The 17,856-nt window shown below is 37.2% G+C and overlaps 1 protein-coding gene across 5 annotated transcripts in view; it reads left to right on the top strand.

Moving 5' to 3' along the window:
- Positions 1 to 17,856, top strand: part of RAB3GAP2 (RAB3 GTPase activating non-catalytic protein subunit 2) — a 43,760-nt gene that overhangs the window by 22,138 nt on the left and 3,766 nt on the right. For all 5 annotated transcript variants that reach the window (XM_062605985.1, XM_062605983.1, XM_062605984.1 and 2 more), the window contains 21 exons: positions 885 to 964; positions 1,063 to 1,152; positions 1,894 to 2,033; positions 3,626 to 3,842; positions 4,172 to 4,315; positions 4,557 to 4,639; positions 5,100 to 5,164; positions 5,581 to 5,671; positions 7,818 to 7,945; positions 8,653 to 8,866; positions 10,229 to 10,326; positions 10,587 to 10,692; positions 11,710 to 11,870; positions 13,251 to 13,467; positions 13,797 to 13,970; positions 14,100 to 14,206; positions 15,237 to 15,303; positions 15,868 to 15,938; positions 16,616 to 16,651; positions 17,023 to 17,097; positions 17,317 to 17,535. In XM_062605985.1, coding sequence (XP_062461969.1) covers positions 885 to 964; positions 1,063 to 1,152; positions 1,894 to 2,033; positions 3,626 to 3,842; positions 4,172 to 4,315; positions 4,557 to 4,639; positions 5,100 to 5,164; positions 5,581 to 5,671; positions 7,818 to 7,945; positions 8,653 to 8,866; positions 10,229 to 10,326; positions 10,587 to 10,692; positions 11,710 to 11,870; positions 13,251 to 13,467; positions 13,797 to 13,970; positions 14,100 to 14,206; positions 15,237 to 15,303; positions 15,868 to 15,938; positions 16,616 to 16,651; positions 17,023 to 17,097; positions 17,317 to 17,535 — 2,583 coding nt within the window. The remainder of the gene's footprint in view (positions 1 to 884; positions 965 to 1,062; positions 1,153 to 1,893; positions 2,034 to 3,625; positions 3,843 to 4,171; positions 4,316 to 4,556; positions 4,640 to 5,099; positions 5,165 to 5,580; positions 5,672 to 7,817; positions 7,946 to 8,652; positions 8,867 to 10,228; positions 10,327 to 10,586; positions 10,693 to 11,709; positions 11,871 to 13,250; positions 13,468 to 13,796; positions 13,971 to 14,099; positions 14,207 to 15,236; positions 15,304 to 15,867; positions 15,939 to 16,615; positions 16,652 to 17,022; positions 17,098 to 17,316; positions 17,536 to 17,856) is intronic.

Raw genomic sequence — 17,856 nt, 5'->3', positions numbered from 1 at the left:
GCTGACAAGTGTCAGCACAGAAGATCTTCTCGATCTTCCAAAACTGGAATGATCTGGAGTGGATGTGATAGTAACATCTATCACATGTTCCTGCTAATGAGAAATTTTATTTTCTATCTTAATGTGATAGTCATTTTTTAGTTTCTTTTCGTTTGTTAATTTATTGCTGATTAAGTAACCTAAGGTTTCTGCAAAATTATGTTGGAAGTTGTGCAAACATTCCTCTTAACAGATGTTTGGAGGCCTTTGATCATGTATGCACATGGCCTGAGTATTCTGTGGTGATTTTATGTAGTGGAACTACTACTTGTAGAAGAAAACTGCAATTTAGGCTTAACAATACTTGCAGCACACTTAGTCATCTTGCATTGTCTTGGAGGAGAAGGATGGCAATGTAGTTCTGTCTTGCACAGTCAAACCCTACGTGTGTGCTGGCCTTATCAGGATTGAAAGTTGATTGAAAATGCCAGAATCCTGGTTTTGATTTTGTACTTGCTTTTTCAATATGTTTATGAAAAAACTGCCTACGTTGATGTTTGCAAGGATGCCAAAGCCATCCACCCGCTAACTCTCCATGATAAATCATACACAGGGTTTTCTTAACTTCTGTTGCAGACAAACATACCAGTGACTTGCAGGAGGATTTTGAAATGGTAAAGAGATGTCAGAATGGCTTTTCTGGGGGCAGTGAATTAAAATTTTGCAGAGTCTTAAAGCTATGCTTTCTGAGCTGAAAGTCCATAGGAGGCCTGAAAAACTATTCTGCAGTTGAGTTCAGTGTAAGAACTATTTCTTGGCTTTCTGAATACTTTGTTCCTTTATTTCAGGGTGGCTCACATCTGACTATTTCTTGTCTTTCTGAACACTTTCTTCTTTTCTTTCAGGGTACCTCACAGCCACTGTTGTCTCATGTTGCCTTAGCAGTTGCAAGTAAACTGACTTCAGCACTATTTAATGCTGCCAGGTAATAAAATAGTTACGTATTTTTGTTGTAGCAACGTAATGGTTTGAGGATTTTTAGGACCATTAGTATGATCTCTCAATGTGTTTTTCTACTGCAAGTGGCTGGCTTGGTTGGAAGAGTAAACATGAAGAAGAACCTGCCCCAAAACAGAAACCGAAAGTTGAACCTGCAACCCCACTGGCAGTGAGGTGAGTTTTACATACTGTCACAATTGCTTTAGATCTCTTCTGGTTTTAATGATGTGAATTATTTTAAATGGTGTATAATTGATGAACATGTATTTTTCTTGACCTTAATCAGTGATGGTAGTTTGCATATCATTCATTTGAAGCTATCAGTTTATCATTGTGGACTCATCCTTTTCACTTAAGATGTGTGGGCTCATTATTACTGTAAGAGAACTGTGTGCACAGTTTAATGATGTTATAAGTGCGTAAATACCAGCCCTGAAGTTTATCACTCAAGTGTTTCAAAGAAGCTGCATGATAGTTTAAAGTCCCTCCCAAAAAGGAGGTATCTTATTTCACTGTTGATAGAGGAGAGAGGAGAACCGGAACAACAGTTTGTAGCCTTATGTAATCAAGAAAGCTGATAAAAGACTAAAATAATTCCTGTTTGCTTTCCCTGATTATTTTTAAGTATTCCCCAGACTATTTGGCAACAAGAGAGGATATAAAGTAACCCACTGCACTTGAGATCTTTGCATCACAATGTATGACAAGGCAGTCACCCTGGTTCCTGAGCTTTGGTTTTCACTAGGACTTTAACAGATCTTTGAGATCTTGCAGTAGACATAACATGCTCTTGATTTTACCCATACCTTTATGTTACCTTAAAAAAGAAATCTGAATCCGTATGAGATACTGTTTACTGTTTCTGAAGAATAATAGGTACCTAGTCTTGCTTGTGTTTTCCCCCTTTTTTTTTAGGTTTGGACTTCCTGATTCCCGTCGCCATGGTGAAAGAATATGTCTTTCTCCATGTAACACTTTGGCAGCAGTAACAGATGATTTTGGAAGGGTTATTTTGCTGGATGTTACAAGAGGACTTGCAGTTCGCATGTGGAAAGGTATGATAGTATATATCAGTATAGCAAATAATACTCTTCAAAACATTGTGGCTTCTTATGTTCAGATGTAGAATTCCAAGTATTTTTCTATTATTAAGAATGACTTTAGTACATTGTTATTAAACACCAAAGGCAGATAATGTAAAATCTGTATGGGTATTGTTGTACCAATCGCTGAAATACTGATACGGCCTGTAGTAAAAATTGTGTTTGGTTTGTATTGTGTAGATGTCTTTATTTTTTCCCCACAGCTTCTATCCCAACAGAAAGCTTGTAACCTAGTTTTTTGCAGGGGAAAGCTTTAGCTCTGTTCTCGAGGATTCTCTCTCTTGAGAAGCTCTAGTATCTTCTTTAATTCTACTGGGAAAATGACCTGAAGTTTGAAAAATCAGTAAGATATACAACTTACTAGATTCTCATTCCTTCATGTGAGTGTGCAAGCACGGATTGCTCAGTCTCTAAACTGACATTAAGCTCTCATTGTAATTATACCTAATGTTACAGCATGTCTTAGTATCTCTATGCAATTAAAATTTTCCAGCTGTTTATGAAATGGAAGATAAGTTTTAAGAACAAGTAAAGAATCTTTAACTCTTCTCTCTCCACCCCCAATTCAGATGGTCATGACTATAGTAGCTACTTCAGTGACATGCTAGCAGTGTGATAGCTAGATTAATCATGTTTCCTTATGCTTTCTCCTCTCATATCTTGAAGCTTATTGGCTATAATACATGCTTTCTGATATTCTTGGACTTCTTTCTTCAGTACTGGAGAGCTTCCTGTCACCTAGCAAGTACTGTTAGAGTCCCAAGCTTTGATAGTCAGACACAGGTTTATAATTTGCCTTTCCCTCATGTTGACATGTGGAATAAAACCACAGTTTTTAGCAAAACTGTCCACTGAATTAAATGGTTTGGGTTGTACCTTTCCTCTCTGAGTTGTGAATGCTTTTCAACCTTCTTACCATCACTTATCTTGTTATAGACTTGTTTTGTACATTAGTATTGTGGTTTGGAGTCTTCATTTGTACTTGTTAAACCATTACATAGTGATATCATGGAACATCTTTGCCTTTTTTTGTTTAGGAAGATTTTGAGGGAAGGTATTAGTGTTACCGAGAGAGAAAAGATAAGTATTTTTACTGGGTTACTAAAAGTTGCATTTTAATGATGAAAACACATACCTATTCTATTTAGTAGGTTATACAAATTTACTTCCTTAAATCTTTTTTTGTTGTTCTGAAGTGTGGGAAATCTAGACACTTACTACGTATTTTCTCTGGGAAGCTTTTCAGTGGTGTAATGTCCAGAGTACAGACCTGATGTGTTTTGGGGGTTTTTGTGGCTTCTCCCAGCAGAATTTGTTCCTCCCCAGAGCTGTGCAGGAGGCTGCGTTTGGCTCTGAGGAGTCCTCTGATGGGCCCTGCTCTAAGTCCATGGACCACAGCTCTTGACAGGAGCTAGTCTTGTTGCACAGTTTGAAACAAAGCTTAAGACAGCTTGCTGCTGGAATAGTACTGAAGTGGGTGGTGATGCGTACTAATCATGTATTAATTACTGTACGCTAATCAACTTCTGGCTTCTCTTCCAAAGGATACCGTGATGCAGAAGTTGGTTGGATACAGACTGTAGAGGACCTTCATGAGAGGGAAACTGAGAAGATGGATTTTTCTCCTTTTGGAAATGCACAGGGTCCAAGCAGAGTAGCTCAGTTCCTTGTGATCTATGCTCCGAGGAGAGGCATTCTGGAAGTGTGGAGCACGCAGCAAGGCCCTCGGGTTGGAGCCTTCAATGTGGGGAAATACTGTAGGTAAGAAACATTTAGCAGGTAGGCGTATTGGCTGTGCTGCTGCAGTAAAGTCATATGTGGATATGCCAGTGGCAAAAGTAGAAAGTGCTGGTAGGCAATTTTTGCATAGCCCACAGTTTTTCTACTGAATGCAGCTGCTTGTGCCATAGAAGGGGACTTTGTTATCTTTCATCACTCTGCTTAGATAGGTACACTCTCTGTCAGTCTTCCCTGATAAATGTGTGTAGCAGTTGTTAAACCTTAGGTTTGTAACATAGGTCTTTTTATTCACTGTGTGGAGAGGGATGGTTGCTAGCTTTGTTCCTCACTGTTTTTTTTATTGTTTTTAGGTTGTTGTATCCTGGTTATAAAATAATGGGTCTCAACAATGTGACCAGTCAGGGATGGCAGCCCCAGACTTACCAGATATGCCTTGTTGATCCAGTCTCTGGAAGTGTAAAAACTGTCCATGTACCTTTCCATTTAGCACTGAGGTAAGGACTCTGTGCTCTGTAGAACCAAATGAATTTCATTATTGTTTTGGAAACAATATTTACAGAGAGTGATTCTAGTTTTCCTTCTCAAGCTGAATAGTAGGCAATAGCCTGATTGGTTTGTATGCATTAACTTGATGTTTTGTTTTTTTGTTTTTTTTTGTTTTTTTTTTTTATTAATGTGATGTTATTGTATTCTTTAGTTCTCTTCACTCATATAACTAAAATTATTTCCCTCCAGTGATAAAAAGAGTGAGCGAGCAAAGGATATGCATTTAGTGAAGAAGTTAAATGCTTTACTCAAAGCTAAAACCTCAGATCCGGGTAGGTTCTCTTGTATAATTTCTTCAAATTGTATGTTATCAAATGGGTCTTGTATTATCTGTCCTGTAAGTGGACAAACACAGGTATGGTTGTAGTGCATTGTAAGTGCATTCTGCCTGCACCAGGTTAAATTTAATCTCATACACTGATCCAGTATAAGCCTTGTCTGCCATGTAAATCTTAACTAAATTCTACTTCGAGTGCTTGCATAAAACATGGTCTATGTGCAATCCGTTATGCTATGTAATGGAGTTTGGCATTTGACGCTAGATATCCTTCTTCCTCTAAGTGATACTGAGCTCTTGTTTTGTTTCATTTTCTTAAGCTTATTTTGGCAGCTTTTGTGATAGTGTCTTCATCTTCACGGCATGAATCTGTGTGCCTCAACTATGGTGTGGGTCGATTTGCTTTTCAGGTTGCATTTGAGAAATATGAATTGAAGTTCTGATTATCTTTGCAGATTTGATTGAAGCTGAAGCAAAGGAATTAATACTTGATATCAAATACCCTGCTACAAAGAAACAGGTGAGTATTTAGAAGCCAATATACTTTATTATTAGGAAAAAAATTATCAGATTAGTGCTAAATGTTTTAAATGTTTCAAAATATGGTCCTTTTTTTTCCTAGAGGTATTTGAGGCAAATAATTGAGCTGTTTTATTCTGGGTTTGGTGTGTGTTGGTTTCTTGTTTGTGGGTCTTGGTTTGTTTTCTGCAGCATACTGACTGGAATGAATTTTGCCTTGTGACTTCCCCCAAGGCATCTTCCTAAACTAATAAAAAGAGAGAAGGCCTTCCTGTAGAATCAATTTATGCCACAAGTATATATGAAGACAAAATACAGATGAAAAATCATTGTCAGAGTTGTGCTGTTATTGGCTTACCTTATATGTTTTTACAGTAAAGTTAAGTAAATGTTTAACTCTGAGCATCTGCTTAACAGGCTCTGGAGAGTCTATTGACAAGTGAACGTGTGCCACTCTCATCCCTCACCAACATCACTCAGACATTAATGGATAACTTAAAAAAACAGGGTAGGTGGATATTTATTTTGCAAATATGGAGAGGCATTTGCACTTTGCCTGCAGCACTGTAAGACATTTGTAAAACTATTCTGTTTCACGGAGAGACCAGGGTTGGTTTTGCTGCTAGATAGGATGTTTAACCCCTTAATAGGGTGTTGCTTCTATGTATTTTATGTTGTTTAATGCAGACTGCAAATAGCTTGCCTAGGAAGTGTGCTTGCTTGCTATGGACCTAGTAAAGAGTGATTATGTTAGAAAACCCCTCCAAAACACCACCAACAACTGGGCTGAGTACTTTCATCCAGTAAAAGCTTTCTTCATGAAGAAATTTTCTAGAGACATTTACTTCTAGGTGGTTTAGTTTGTACTGAAGCTAGTAAGGATATGGTACTTTGGATCTGTAAGCTTGAATGTACTGGAAGCACAAAATCCTTATCACTGAGGATCTGAGCTGTGGCCAGATGCTTGGTATATTTTCTTGGTAACCTTTGCCAAAGTCATGTTTCATGTGTTTTGCTAGAGATATCTGAGCCAATGCCAGGAATTGTCATTACCCATTCAAAATCTTGTTGCTGAAAGCCTGCATGATTGTTTCTTTGAAATGATACACTTGGATCTTTCTAAATGGGAAGAACCTTCTTTGTGCTTGAGGTGACCCTATTGTGAAGACCCAACTGGAACTGAGGAATAGTGTGCCTGCCACTTCCTTTGCATACGTTGGGACTTCTCAGGAATAGAAGTCTGTTAGATTTTTTTATTATCACTCGATTCATCTTTTAGAAGATGAAGCTTTAGCAATAGGAGTCAAGAAATCCCTGCTGTGTGGAAGTCCTGAATAAACCATTTGTCAATAAGAAAGGCTATGTCACTTGTCCTGCCTCAGTGAGAATGTGACAACATGTTTTGGGAGTTTCAAAGCCCTGGGGGAAATCTTTCAGTTCTGTCAGTGGGGTATTTCTTAACCCCATTTTCTTGAATTAGATAGAGGAAATTGAGAGCTTCACACATGCAGTTCTCAAGGTAATTTTGGTTTGTCATTCTAAATCGTTATTATTATCTGTTCTATTAACTCCCAGAAAAACCCAAAAGAAAGATGGAAACATGCCCTTTTACACTGAAAAGAGATTGACAGAACTGTACACTTACTGAGGTGTGTCTGTGTGTCTATTTTCATCATTAGTCTGTTATTGTCATATATAACGTTATTTCCTCCCACTCACAATAAAGAAAAAGCTTGGCTGATGTTCCAGCCTTTTAATTTCAGAAGAATAGTGTTCTTTGTGCTTAATAGGTAAAAGATAATGTGAAGCAGATGCTGGGCTCTGTGAATGCTGCGATTATGAAGAAAAGGTCAAGTGACTGTGCAGCAAGCACTGTGCATTTCTCATTTTGTTTGTAGGATTTTTAATGCAATGTATTGGAAGAGCTGGTAGGGAGAAAATCACATTTAGAACCTGTTCACAGGTGAAGATGATATATTTGGAGTTATCTTTTGTATAGAAAGGTCCTTTTGGGATCTCTCTAAAATGCTTTCTTTTAAAACAAGTTGGAATAGAGAGTGGTTTTCTTTTTATATTTCTTTTTCCAACACTGTTTTGGTGTTAGTTTCCTACATTCTAATTACTTTATTTGTTACTGAAATTTGTATGTCAATAGATACATGAAATTTCTGAGACTAAGATTGTAGAAATACAAAAGGCAGTGTCTTGCAGAGAATTCAGGTGAGTAGGTATCAAGCCGTCTTCTGTTGCAAGGAATATGCTCAAAATATTGGCAGAATGAGTAAGATTATAGCTTGGTATTCTTGATAAAAGAAAATATGATTGAGACTTGGTGTATTTCAGTTTTTGCCAGTCTCTGGTTTGGCCATAATGAGGAAAAGACAATAGATTTATATTCGTTCAGTTCCACATTTTTAACTGAAGGAGGTTGATAATGAGCCTGTTTTCTCTCTAATACTTCTCATAGTAATAAGTCTTGTTTTATACCTCTGTGAATTAAGTATCATTGCAAGCAGCAATGCATCAAAAAATTACACTGAGTGATGCAAGTCCTCCAATACTAATAAAGGAGAAGTTAAATGCAGCTGAGAAGCATGTTTCACTATTCCAGGCTATATGTTCAAGTTCAAATGCAGGGTTTTTTTTCTCTTCAGAGCTTGAGTGTGTGGATGAAGGACTTCTGCAGTTCTGTGCAAACAAGTTAAAGCTGTTACATCTTTATGAGCTGATCAGCAAACTGAATTCCCAAAGCATCCTGAAAGACACTCCACCCTCGGATAATGTGAGTAAATTACAAATTCAGTTGTCTTATAGAAGCTATTGATGATTTAAGCATAAAAATACATTTTCAAGGTTTCAGATAAGATATGTAGGTAAGCAAGTTACCTGGTTTTGTGGCCTGGAACTTTTAATGAAGTAATTGTTTTGTAATGCTTCTCCCATTGTACAAATGCCTACTAGTTCATCTACCTAATTTTCTTTAGTAGGTACATAAAGTTGAGACAGAAGTGAAAATACAGACAGGATCTCCTGATTCCAGTCCTGTATCCAAAGTACATGGCATATTCTTAACTTTGTTTAGTTTTGGAGGGGTAATGTGGGCCCAGTAGAGATTACACATTCTGGTATTTGCTTGTGTAGCATCATATTTTGGCTGGCTTTTGGTATTGTGTAAAAATATATATACATTTATAAAGTCCGTATGGAGTGGTGTTAAATAAGCTGCTTGCTTGATGGGTGATTCTTATACTATGAGCAGGATCTAAATATGGGAAATGTACCTGTTGAAGTCCTTAAAAAAGGTCTTCATTTAGGCTCTATGAATAAATGAGATTATTCAGTCATTTTGGCCATTTTAAAAGACATTTTTAATGTTCAAAATGAAATATTTTAACTTTTCTGATTCTTATTTTATTTTTTTACTGTTTTGAAAAACATCTCTTTGTATTAGTCTTCTGATATGGGATTTTTGGGGCTTTTGCTTTTAAGGACTTGGCTAAACTGCTTCGACTGAAAGAAAAAGATTTTCATAGGCTTGAAACTTTACTGGAGAACTATAAGAAAGAAAACACTCAAACTACTGTACAGTTTGCTGATGGGAAGGATGATGTATTGTCTGTGAGAATGTTCTTAGAATATTTGGAATATGAAAAGGACATGATTAATGTGAAAAATATGGAAGATGGAGAATATGTGGCTTTAGGTAAGAGCTATTGAACTGTTTGTCAATTAGAATCATAGAAACCATGGATGTTAGAAAGGACTTTAAGATCATCTAGTTTCAAATCTCCTGCCATGGGCGGTGACACCTCACACTAGACCAAGCCCTGTTCAAGCTGGCCTTGAACACTGCCAGGGATGGAGCATTCACCACTTCTTTGGCAGCCTGTTCCAGTGCCTCACCACCCTCACAGTAAAGAACTTCTTCCTTATATCTAACCTGAACTTCCTTCGTTTATGTTTAAACCCATCACCCCTTGTCCTGTTGCCACAGTCCCTGATGAAGAGAGTGTATAAATTACTTACAGACTGTAAATTACTGTAAATTACTTATAGACCAATTATAATCTAAGATTGTATCAATACTTCAGCCTTAATTTGGGGGCCTTAAGATGGCTTGCCTTGAAGTTGTATGTGACAGTGCTTGTTCTAGACTTTTACCTTTAGCCATAGGACAAGCTTTTCTACCTAGATGGGTATTAGTACAAGTTAACTACAGCCATGTTATCAGTGTGCATTCATTTATTAATGTCACTAAGTTGAACAGTGGTGGTGAGGTGCTGAGCAGGCTCTGTAGGCATGGGTTAGGCTCCAGCACATTGCAGTGATTTGTGCCTCTCTGGTATTGCTAGGACAACAGTCCACTTCTTCCAGATACTGTTTTTTCTGGATTCTGCATTTGTTCAGGGATGAAGTTCTAAAACACTGGAGGTGCCCACTGGTGTAGGTACTTGCTCTTCTACATCCTAGCGCTCCTAACTGTCCAGCTTCCAGGCAGATCTCTGGGTGGTATTTTTAAATAGATGTTTAGCCCTGAGCAAGACGTGAAGAATATTAAAAGATCTTAAGAGCTATTGTAATTACCCTGGAGGAGAAGGGGGAGATGGAGAACTGCCTCTCCCCCATGGACTGGCTCTCTGAGAAAAGGTGAAAAGTTGTAAGTAAGAATAGTCTCCGATAGATGGCTCCTGAAGTACAGAGGTGGCAGTGCTGAGTACAAATACCAGTCTCGTGACCGGGAATTTTCTCATAAGGTACCAGCTACTAGGAAGAAAATTAACTGTATCCCAGCCAAAATTCGGACATCCAAGCAGTAACAACAATAATAGCAATAAGCCTTGTTAAAATCCATTTTACATGTGACTCCTGTAGTGGTAGGAACACGTAAGTCCCTAGTGGAGAAGAAGGCTTATTACAAAGGTTAAACCATCAGGGAGTCCTGGATGTAATTTAGTCCTTTTTATTGTACTCAGTGGGATCTGATCAATAGATGATCTTTCATATAAGTGTAAAGGGAGAAGCTGTGACTTTAGGTGTTCATAATGTCAACTAATTTTTGCTTCAGGCAGATTTTTCTTCTGGAAGTGTTTGTGTGGGGAGAGTTCTGCAGAAGAAATGTGTCGTGCATTGGAATCAGCAGGCTTTAGCCCTCAAATCTTGTTGGTAAGCTTTTTATTACATATTTTGAAAACAACATACTGAAGGGAAAAATTCTAAATGTTGACCTTTGTACAATGCTGTGTTCAGGGTATTCAGATACCCCCACATTAAGTTCTTTAGGTGCTCTTATTCATATTTTCCACTTAAAAGATGGCAAAGGAAAAAAAAGGGGGGGGGGGGGATATAAAATCTTATGCATTAACTATATTGCAATATTAGAATTTCATTATATTGTTTTAATTCAATATTCTTTTTTTTTATAGTCACTCCTTCTCAATTTATGGCTTTCCAAGGAAAAAAATATTCTAGACAAACCAGATTCTGTCCGTTGCCTTCACACTATGCTGTCACTTCTGAGCAAAATGAAAGGTGAGATGTGCATTTGGAACACTTAAACACAACTGATATTAATTATTACTAAAAATTTGTTGCTAATAGCTAATATTATTATTAATCACAGTCTATATTATCACTTAGGGTTTCCCTCCCATTTCCTCATTATTAGGGAACAGAGCTAAGTGCTTTATGTTGATAAACTAGCTGAAAATAAGATTCTGAAGAGTGTCACAGTTAAAGGCCTGATTCATGTCCTGTAGTTTCACTTGCTACTAAATTGACACAGCTCCTGTTTGACACCAGAAGGTGGCTGTCTCCCTTTCCCCCTGTTGTTTTGGGTGTATAATCCTACCTCTCTCTTGTGCTGACTGGTTCTCAGAAGTCCTTTGAGTTGCTTTAGCCCCTTGGGACACTGTTATTCCAGTGCCATTTTGTATATTGAACATCTTTAACTTGAGGAGACTTTCTGAAGCCAACTTGCTGTTATTTAAGTTAAGTTGCGTAATGAATAAATACTGATGCTCCTACCTCACCCAAAGCTGCTATAGATTTATCTGTGCCAGGTTCCCTTATGTCTAGTATACCCTAGGGCACCATTACGAGCTTGGAACTGGAAGCATGAATAAGCTACTGCTGCTGTCTGAATAAATTAGTTCTGCTGAACACAAGGTAGTTTGAAGAGAGCCAGTTTGAGTGCACTGGATGTGTGTGGCATCTTGAAATTACACAACAAGCTGTCTGCATTATGAAGTGTCATTTTGTAATATTCCTTAGATGTAGTAAGTGTGGAGCAGGTTTTACTACCTGGTCATTTAGATCTATTGCCTGTTTCCTACAAATGAAACTTGGAAAATGAACAAATCACATTCTGCTATTTATTTTAAATTTGAATTGTAATCTAGAAATTGTATGCTACATATCCAGAAAAAAATAATGTAGAGTAACTGAAAATTGCTTGTCATGTAAGCTGTACTAATAAAGTGCTGCTTTCAGTGTTGGCTGTTGCTTTACTAGTTTCAACACCCAGTGACCCGTTCCCTTTCCCTACAGTTGCTATAGATGAGTCGTGGGACACTCAGTCAGTTTCCCCCTGGTGGCAGCAAATGCGTACAGCTTGTGTTCAGTCAGAAAGTAATGCAGCTGCTTTGTTATCGGCTCACGTTGGGCATTCTGTCACTGCACAGATCATTGACAGTGTGACAGAGAAAAAGGTAAGACATCTCAGATTTCCCCCTTACTGTATTAGTCCCTTGCAGTTTGCTGTCTTTGTAACAGAATAGCGTCCTCAGCATTCAGTTGGCATCATTCTCACATGTGCACAAGCATCCTGCAAGCCTGAAAATTTGTATTTGAATTTGAAGAATATTATGCTGAAGTGAATAAAGTATATATCAGAATTGCTTACTAAACAAAATATGTGATGGGAACTGCACAGTGAGATTTTCTCCTGATAATAAATGATGCTGACAGACATGAAGCCTATACAGTTTCCACATAAATCCACAGAACTCTGGATGTTAAACCTGTTTTAACATAGCTGTGATTTTTTTTATTATTATCCTTTTAAAATATACTGATGAATTGTCTTAGCACTTATGTGACTATGCCTTCTTAAGGTGATGGGTGTTTGGTTTTCTTGGCAATAAGTACCTTTTCACAAACTTGTGAGTAAGACTGTGAAGCTGCACACAGCATTGCAATTCAAGATGGAGAAGTTACTCCATTCCTAAATAGCCCTAGGCATATGTGTGTGTTAGTACTTGTCTTAACTGTTTAGTCTTGTGAACAGACTGCCTTATAATTTATAACTTGATTACCTAGAAGTGCTTTAGTAATTGTGAACATTTATCTTAACTATTCCTAGTCTGTATATTAAAATTGTCAGCATTGCCCAAATAGCAGTGTTAGTATGTTGCGGCATACTGTTCTTTACTTGTATGCTCTCTCCTTTGTTCCCTTCTCTTCTGCTCTTAGAAGAATAAAGTAACAATTTTATTTCCCTCAACACTTCCCTTCCATAAAGCCATTTATCTTTTCACCTTTTTATTCTCGACCATCATTTGGCTGAAAGCTTGTAAGTGTTAATGGCCAGGCTTGTGAGAACCATAGTGTTTGGTATCTTGGTGCGCAAAGCTAAAAATCAGATCTGCACTCCTACTGGAAAGACTCTTGGACATCCTGGTAGACCCAATATTTCTGAGTGCATGATATGTATTTTTTAATACAGTAGGAGACTGAAATGTAGGTGGATTAATGACATATGTAGGGAATGTGTATATAGAAGAGGATTTAAAACAAAGTATTTTTGAAAGGATTCTAGCCCTCTTTTCAACTAAATATAAGCTTAAAAATGGGCCTATAAGATTACTTTTTATTTCCTTAGGCTTTTAGTTAATCTGTGCATCTTGTGGGTAGTGTGGGATGTCTCATCATCTTTGCACATAGTTAATGTGAATACTTTGTTTGAACTAAATCATTCTTTAAAATACAGTAGCTCTTGGGATATAGCTTTCTATTGTAATAACATGCATTTCTTAGAAACTGTCCTCCTTTCAGTGGACAGACCCAAAACAGTTCATGTGTTCTGTTAGTTTTCCCAAATAATTGTAGGTTCAGACACAGAATCCTGGGAAGCACTTTCCCTTGATACTGAATATTGGAAACTTCTGCTGAAACAGTTAGAGGATTGTCTGATCCTTCAAACACTGCTGCACAGCAAAGTGAGAAAAAGGACAGAGAGTGTTTCATCACTCCAGGCTGATCCATTGGGCAAGCTTTCTGTGAAGAAATTGCTTGAAGCTGGAAAAGGTACATTTTTTCTCTTGGAAAGATGATTGATTGTCTCTCTAATAGACTTCTACTTACCTAATGCACTGGAAATTGTTCTGCTGATTAATCTCCTTAATGTAAACCCAAATGTAAACCTCCTAAGAGTATTGCTTAAGAATTGTAAAGGGATATAACTGTAAAGACTGCATTGTCATCTACTCAGTTGATTAGGTTTTCTAATTGGTAGTTATCCTTGTGTAATTAATAGTAGTGGTTAAAACTCTCTCTTGTCCTTTGATACTGAACCATCAGTCTTCTGGGATACAGTGACTGTACCTCATTGCTGTTTGTTTGTTTGTATGTCCCAGGAGGTATTGCTGACACTGTAGCCAAGTGGGTTTTTAGGCAAGACTTCAGTCCTCTTGTACTGAATTTGGCCCAACAGAAAGCCAGTACAGATAGTACTGAAGAATCTGAAGAAATGCATACCAGTATCTTTCTTGAGGAACAAGAAGCAGGTGCAGGCTTGGAAGCAATCTTAGGTAACAAAATAACATGATTTTTTCTGATTGTACACATCTGCAGAGATGTTTTAGTCACTGCTGTTGTGAAGTAGCAGAAATTACAGTGGAAAGAGGTCTGTCTTGTAACTGCAGATTTGCTTTTTCTAGACCTGCTGCAACTAGCATATCAGCAATTTCCATGTAGTCTGGAAGTGGATGTACTCCATGCACACTGCTGTTGGGAATATGTAGTGCAGTGGAATAAGGATCCAGAGGTAAAAGAATTTCATTTGCAGGGAATAATGTTTAAGACCAAATCGACAGAAACAGTTTCAAAAGTTTCTGATAGTTCATAAAAGCTTTCATTAAGATGTCTGACTTTGAGAGCATACTAGTTACAATATTTCTGTGATAAGTACCAAGCAGGCATTGAATTGAGAAAACAAATGCAGGTCCTGAGGCTGAATGGCACCTCACAAAGACAGCAATGGATCTTTCCAAACTATCAGATTCTCAGAAGTGGAAGTGCAGAAAATGGGATTAAAACAGGCAGCATGAAGAAGGGTTCTGACTGTATTTTGTGCAAGTACAAACCAATTTCAGCACTGCCATACTAGTGGTGAACCTTCCCTCTTTTTTTTAGCAGATCACAAAGATCACGAAATGCTGAATGCATTAGGCTAGAATCCATTCCATTTAAAGAGGAAAGAGGGATTTCTTGAATATTATTAGATTTCCTGGCCACTGATGAGAATTGTCATAGGAAAATAAAACAAACCAGAAGCCTTTTGCTGCTGCTGTCCTGTAGTTTCTCTAATATTGGAAAATATTGTCTTAAGTCCAGCTGACATTAAAATTGAAATGAGCACTCCTTAGATCTGTGCAAGATAACACCTTGTTATGTCAGGATCCTTTGAGATTGTTAAAAACTTCATCCATCCTAATGGAATGGAATAAAAATTAATCTTTCTAGCACAAATGGATTTTGTTTTTGAAAAACGGCTATAGTCAGTGGAGGTGTCTTTCAGCAAGGAGTATGTTTGCAGTCAATAGACTAAAACAAAACCCTGAAAATAGTGCTGAAATCACAGTGTGTTTCATGACTGAAACATACTTTGCCACATGAATACGTTTGTCAGAAAGTAGCAGAGAAGATTGCAATATCAGAATAGCTTAGAGTTTTATAACTGTCAGAAAGTAGTAGCTTTAAAATAATCAGTAACCAAAAGAATCAATATTTTACATGTAAACCAAGTTCTGAATAATGTGGTAACTTGTTCTTTTACTTCTTTTGTTTTACATAAGGAAGCATGTTTTCTCATTCGGTCTATAGATCACCTCAGATACATCATGAATGCTCATGTTCAGCATGGTAAGTGTGAAGCTGTTCTTAAAAACTACCTCTGTTAAAACTAACCCAACAGAATAAATGATTGTTTGTTCACTAGTGTAAACGTATGCAGGTTTTAAGTAGTGATGGCCATTCTGTCTAAATCAAAAACACCCCAAGACCTTTTGCTGATATTCAAGCTTTGTTTTTCATGTTGAAGCTGAGTTTCCATCAAACCATGAGAATATGTTGACTAATCAATAAATAATCAGTAAAGTTCATGTGTTTAACTAAAACATTGCTCTGAAACTAATTTTTAAATCATGGCACATGCTTCTTGCTGTCAATCACATTTCATGCATTTCTTGATAATCTATTTTAGTGAGTGTGATGACAGTTGTCTTTTGTAGACTATTTGTGTGCAAATAAGGGGCAGTCTATGCCTAAAGCACTAGTCCTAAACTTTCATGCTTACCACTGAAGTTTCTGTGTACCTACAATGTTTAACCCAGTCTGTATAATGTTTTATTACACTTCTGATTGGCTTTTCACTCATAAGATCTCTTTTCTGTTCACTGGGAGTTCACAAGTTTGCAATTGTTCCAGGTATTGCTCTGATGATGTGGAATACATTCATAGTCAAAAGGCTTTCCTCTGCTACGTATCTAATGGACAAGGTGAGCGCACTATTGTGATAGTTGAGGCTGAGTTTTTATTAGCTGAAAAGTGAAACTAGTATTTTTTAACCATTAGGGGGTTTTGTTTGTTTTTAAGTAAGTTTGGAATATCTTTGACTTAAGCATTAAAAAAACCTCCTCCTGATTTGGTTTATTGTTTAGCTAACTTTTGAATTGATGAAGGAATGTATGTTTTAAAAAAGTCAAAGCCATGGGATGGTCAACTACAGGCAACTTTAAGTAATAGCTGATCAGCACTGGCTGATGTGTACTGAAGATCTGTGCACAGCATTAGCTTGTAATTACTAAATACAAAGTATTTGTGAAACAGTTTGGAACTATGTATGTGTGCATGTATCAAATTTAAAGATAGAAGACAATAAATAACCTAAGGTGTTTTCTCTGTGCCTGTCTCCTGGTAAGTTATTGCCATGAAACTTTCAGATTCCCACAAGAAACATCTTTTCCTAACCTTTTGGTCCATCTCGGTGGATACGCTGGCGTCTTCACTCTTTTGTTTCCTCTTCCCTTGTTCCCTACTGTTTCTTTCTCATATCACACCTGGTATTTTCTTGTTTTATATTAAGAAAATAGTACTAAAAGGTTAAAATGTGGTGTATGAAATACCTTATGATGAAAACTATTTAATTGTGCTAAAGTATTTGTTTATTTGATAGGTTGGAAAAGCTCCGAAGGACAGATTATGCAGACGGGCAAGTAATAATACTTTTGTCTAAATGGGAAGAAATAAATAAAAATGCCTTAATACTAATATATGATTTTAGTTAAAACTTTTTTGGAAGGCAAATCATATGCTCAGAAACTGAAATTCACTTGATGTGGTTGAGGAATTGAGTCTTCTTCAGAGATACAGTATTGTAAATGGCTACATTTAGCTTTATTCCTTTTTTTCCCTTATTATTTCTATTTCTTTGTGGTAATTCATGAATATTTGTTTATCTTTAAATAGAACAGGTTAATAAACTGAGCTTAAGAGTGTGTTTTATGTCAGCAACTGCCTTCTCAAACGAGCTTATAAAAGCCTGTTTCAATTCCAACTGAAACACTTTAAATCATTTAACAGGACGTGGGGATGGGTGACGTAGCAATGACAGCTTTTCTTGGCTGCTGTTCAGAACTCCTGCAAACACTGCTAGAGGTAAACTTTCATTTTATCCTGTAGAAAGTAAGGAACTAATCCATTCAAATTTAATTGTCAATAATACAGATACACTGATTTCTGTACTGTTCAATTCAAATATTAATGAACTTTAATGACATTTTCTTCTTCATTTCACTGTAGAACAGGGTCTTTTGCATAGAAGGCCAATAGAGATGACATTTATTGTGTAACCACTGTTCTGTGTTGCTCTGGCAGGCTGATGTTAGTAGCGACGAAATGCAGGCTCCTGTTTTAGATACTGAAGATGCTTGGGTGGCCGTAGAAGGGCCAGTATCGATAGTAGAACTGGCCCTTGAGCAGAAACGTATTCACTACCCCCTGGTTGAACACCAGTTTGTGTTATGTACCATCCTGTACGCCATCATGAGGTTTTCTCTGAAGAGCGTGAAGCCTCTTTCATTGTTTGATAGCAAGGTATGTCTTTCAAAAGCATGTGCCTTAATATTGCTACCCTTCCTTTTGGTATCTGTAACACAAGCTAGCTTTCACTCTTTATACAATTCATGCATAATTTTGAGACATTTAGTCCAGTGTGGTGCATTAAAGAAGTTGTCGGCAGCATGCAAGCTGAGACCCAAACCTGATGCTTTTCCTTATAAATAAGACATTTGTAGTAACCTCAGATGCATGAAAACCAGCTCCACAATAATTAGCTGTCCTGAAAACACTGCATCATAAGAACATGGGATGGCAGCATTTTCTAATTGCTTTGAGACATGCCAGAGGAGTGAAAAC

The sequence above is a fragment of the Pezoporus occidentalis genome, unplaced genomic scaffold, assembly GCF_034315485.1.
Source record: "Pezoporus occidentalis ecotype Australia unplaced genomic scaffold, CSIRO_AGI_Poc_V1 ctg93, whole genome shotgun sequence".
In the NCBI taxonomy this organism is placed as follows: Eukaryota; Metazoa; Chordata; class Aves; order Psittaciformes; family Psittacidae; genus Pezoporus; species Pezoporus occidentalis.
This window is presented reverse-complemented; position numbering and strand designations above follow the sequence as displayed.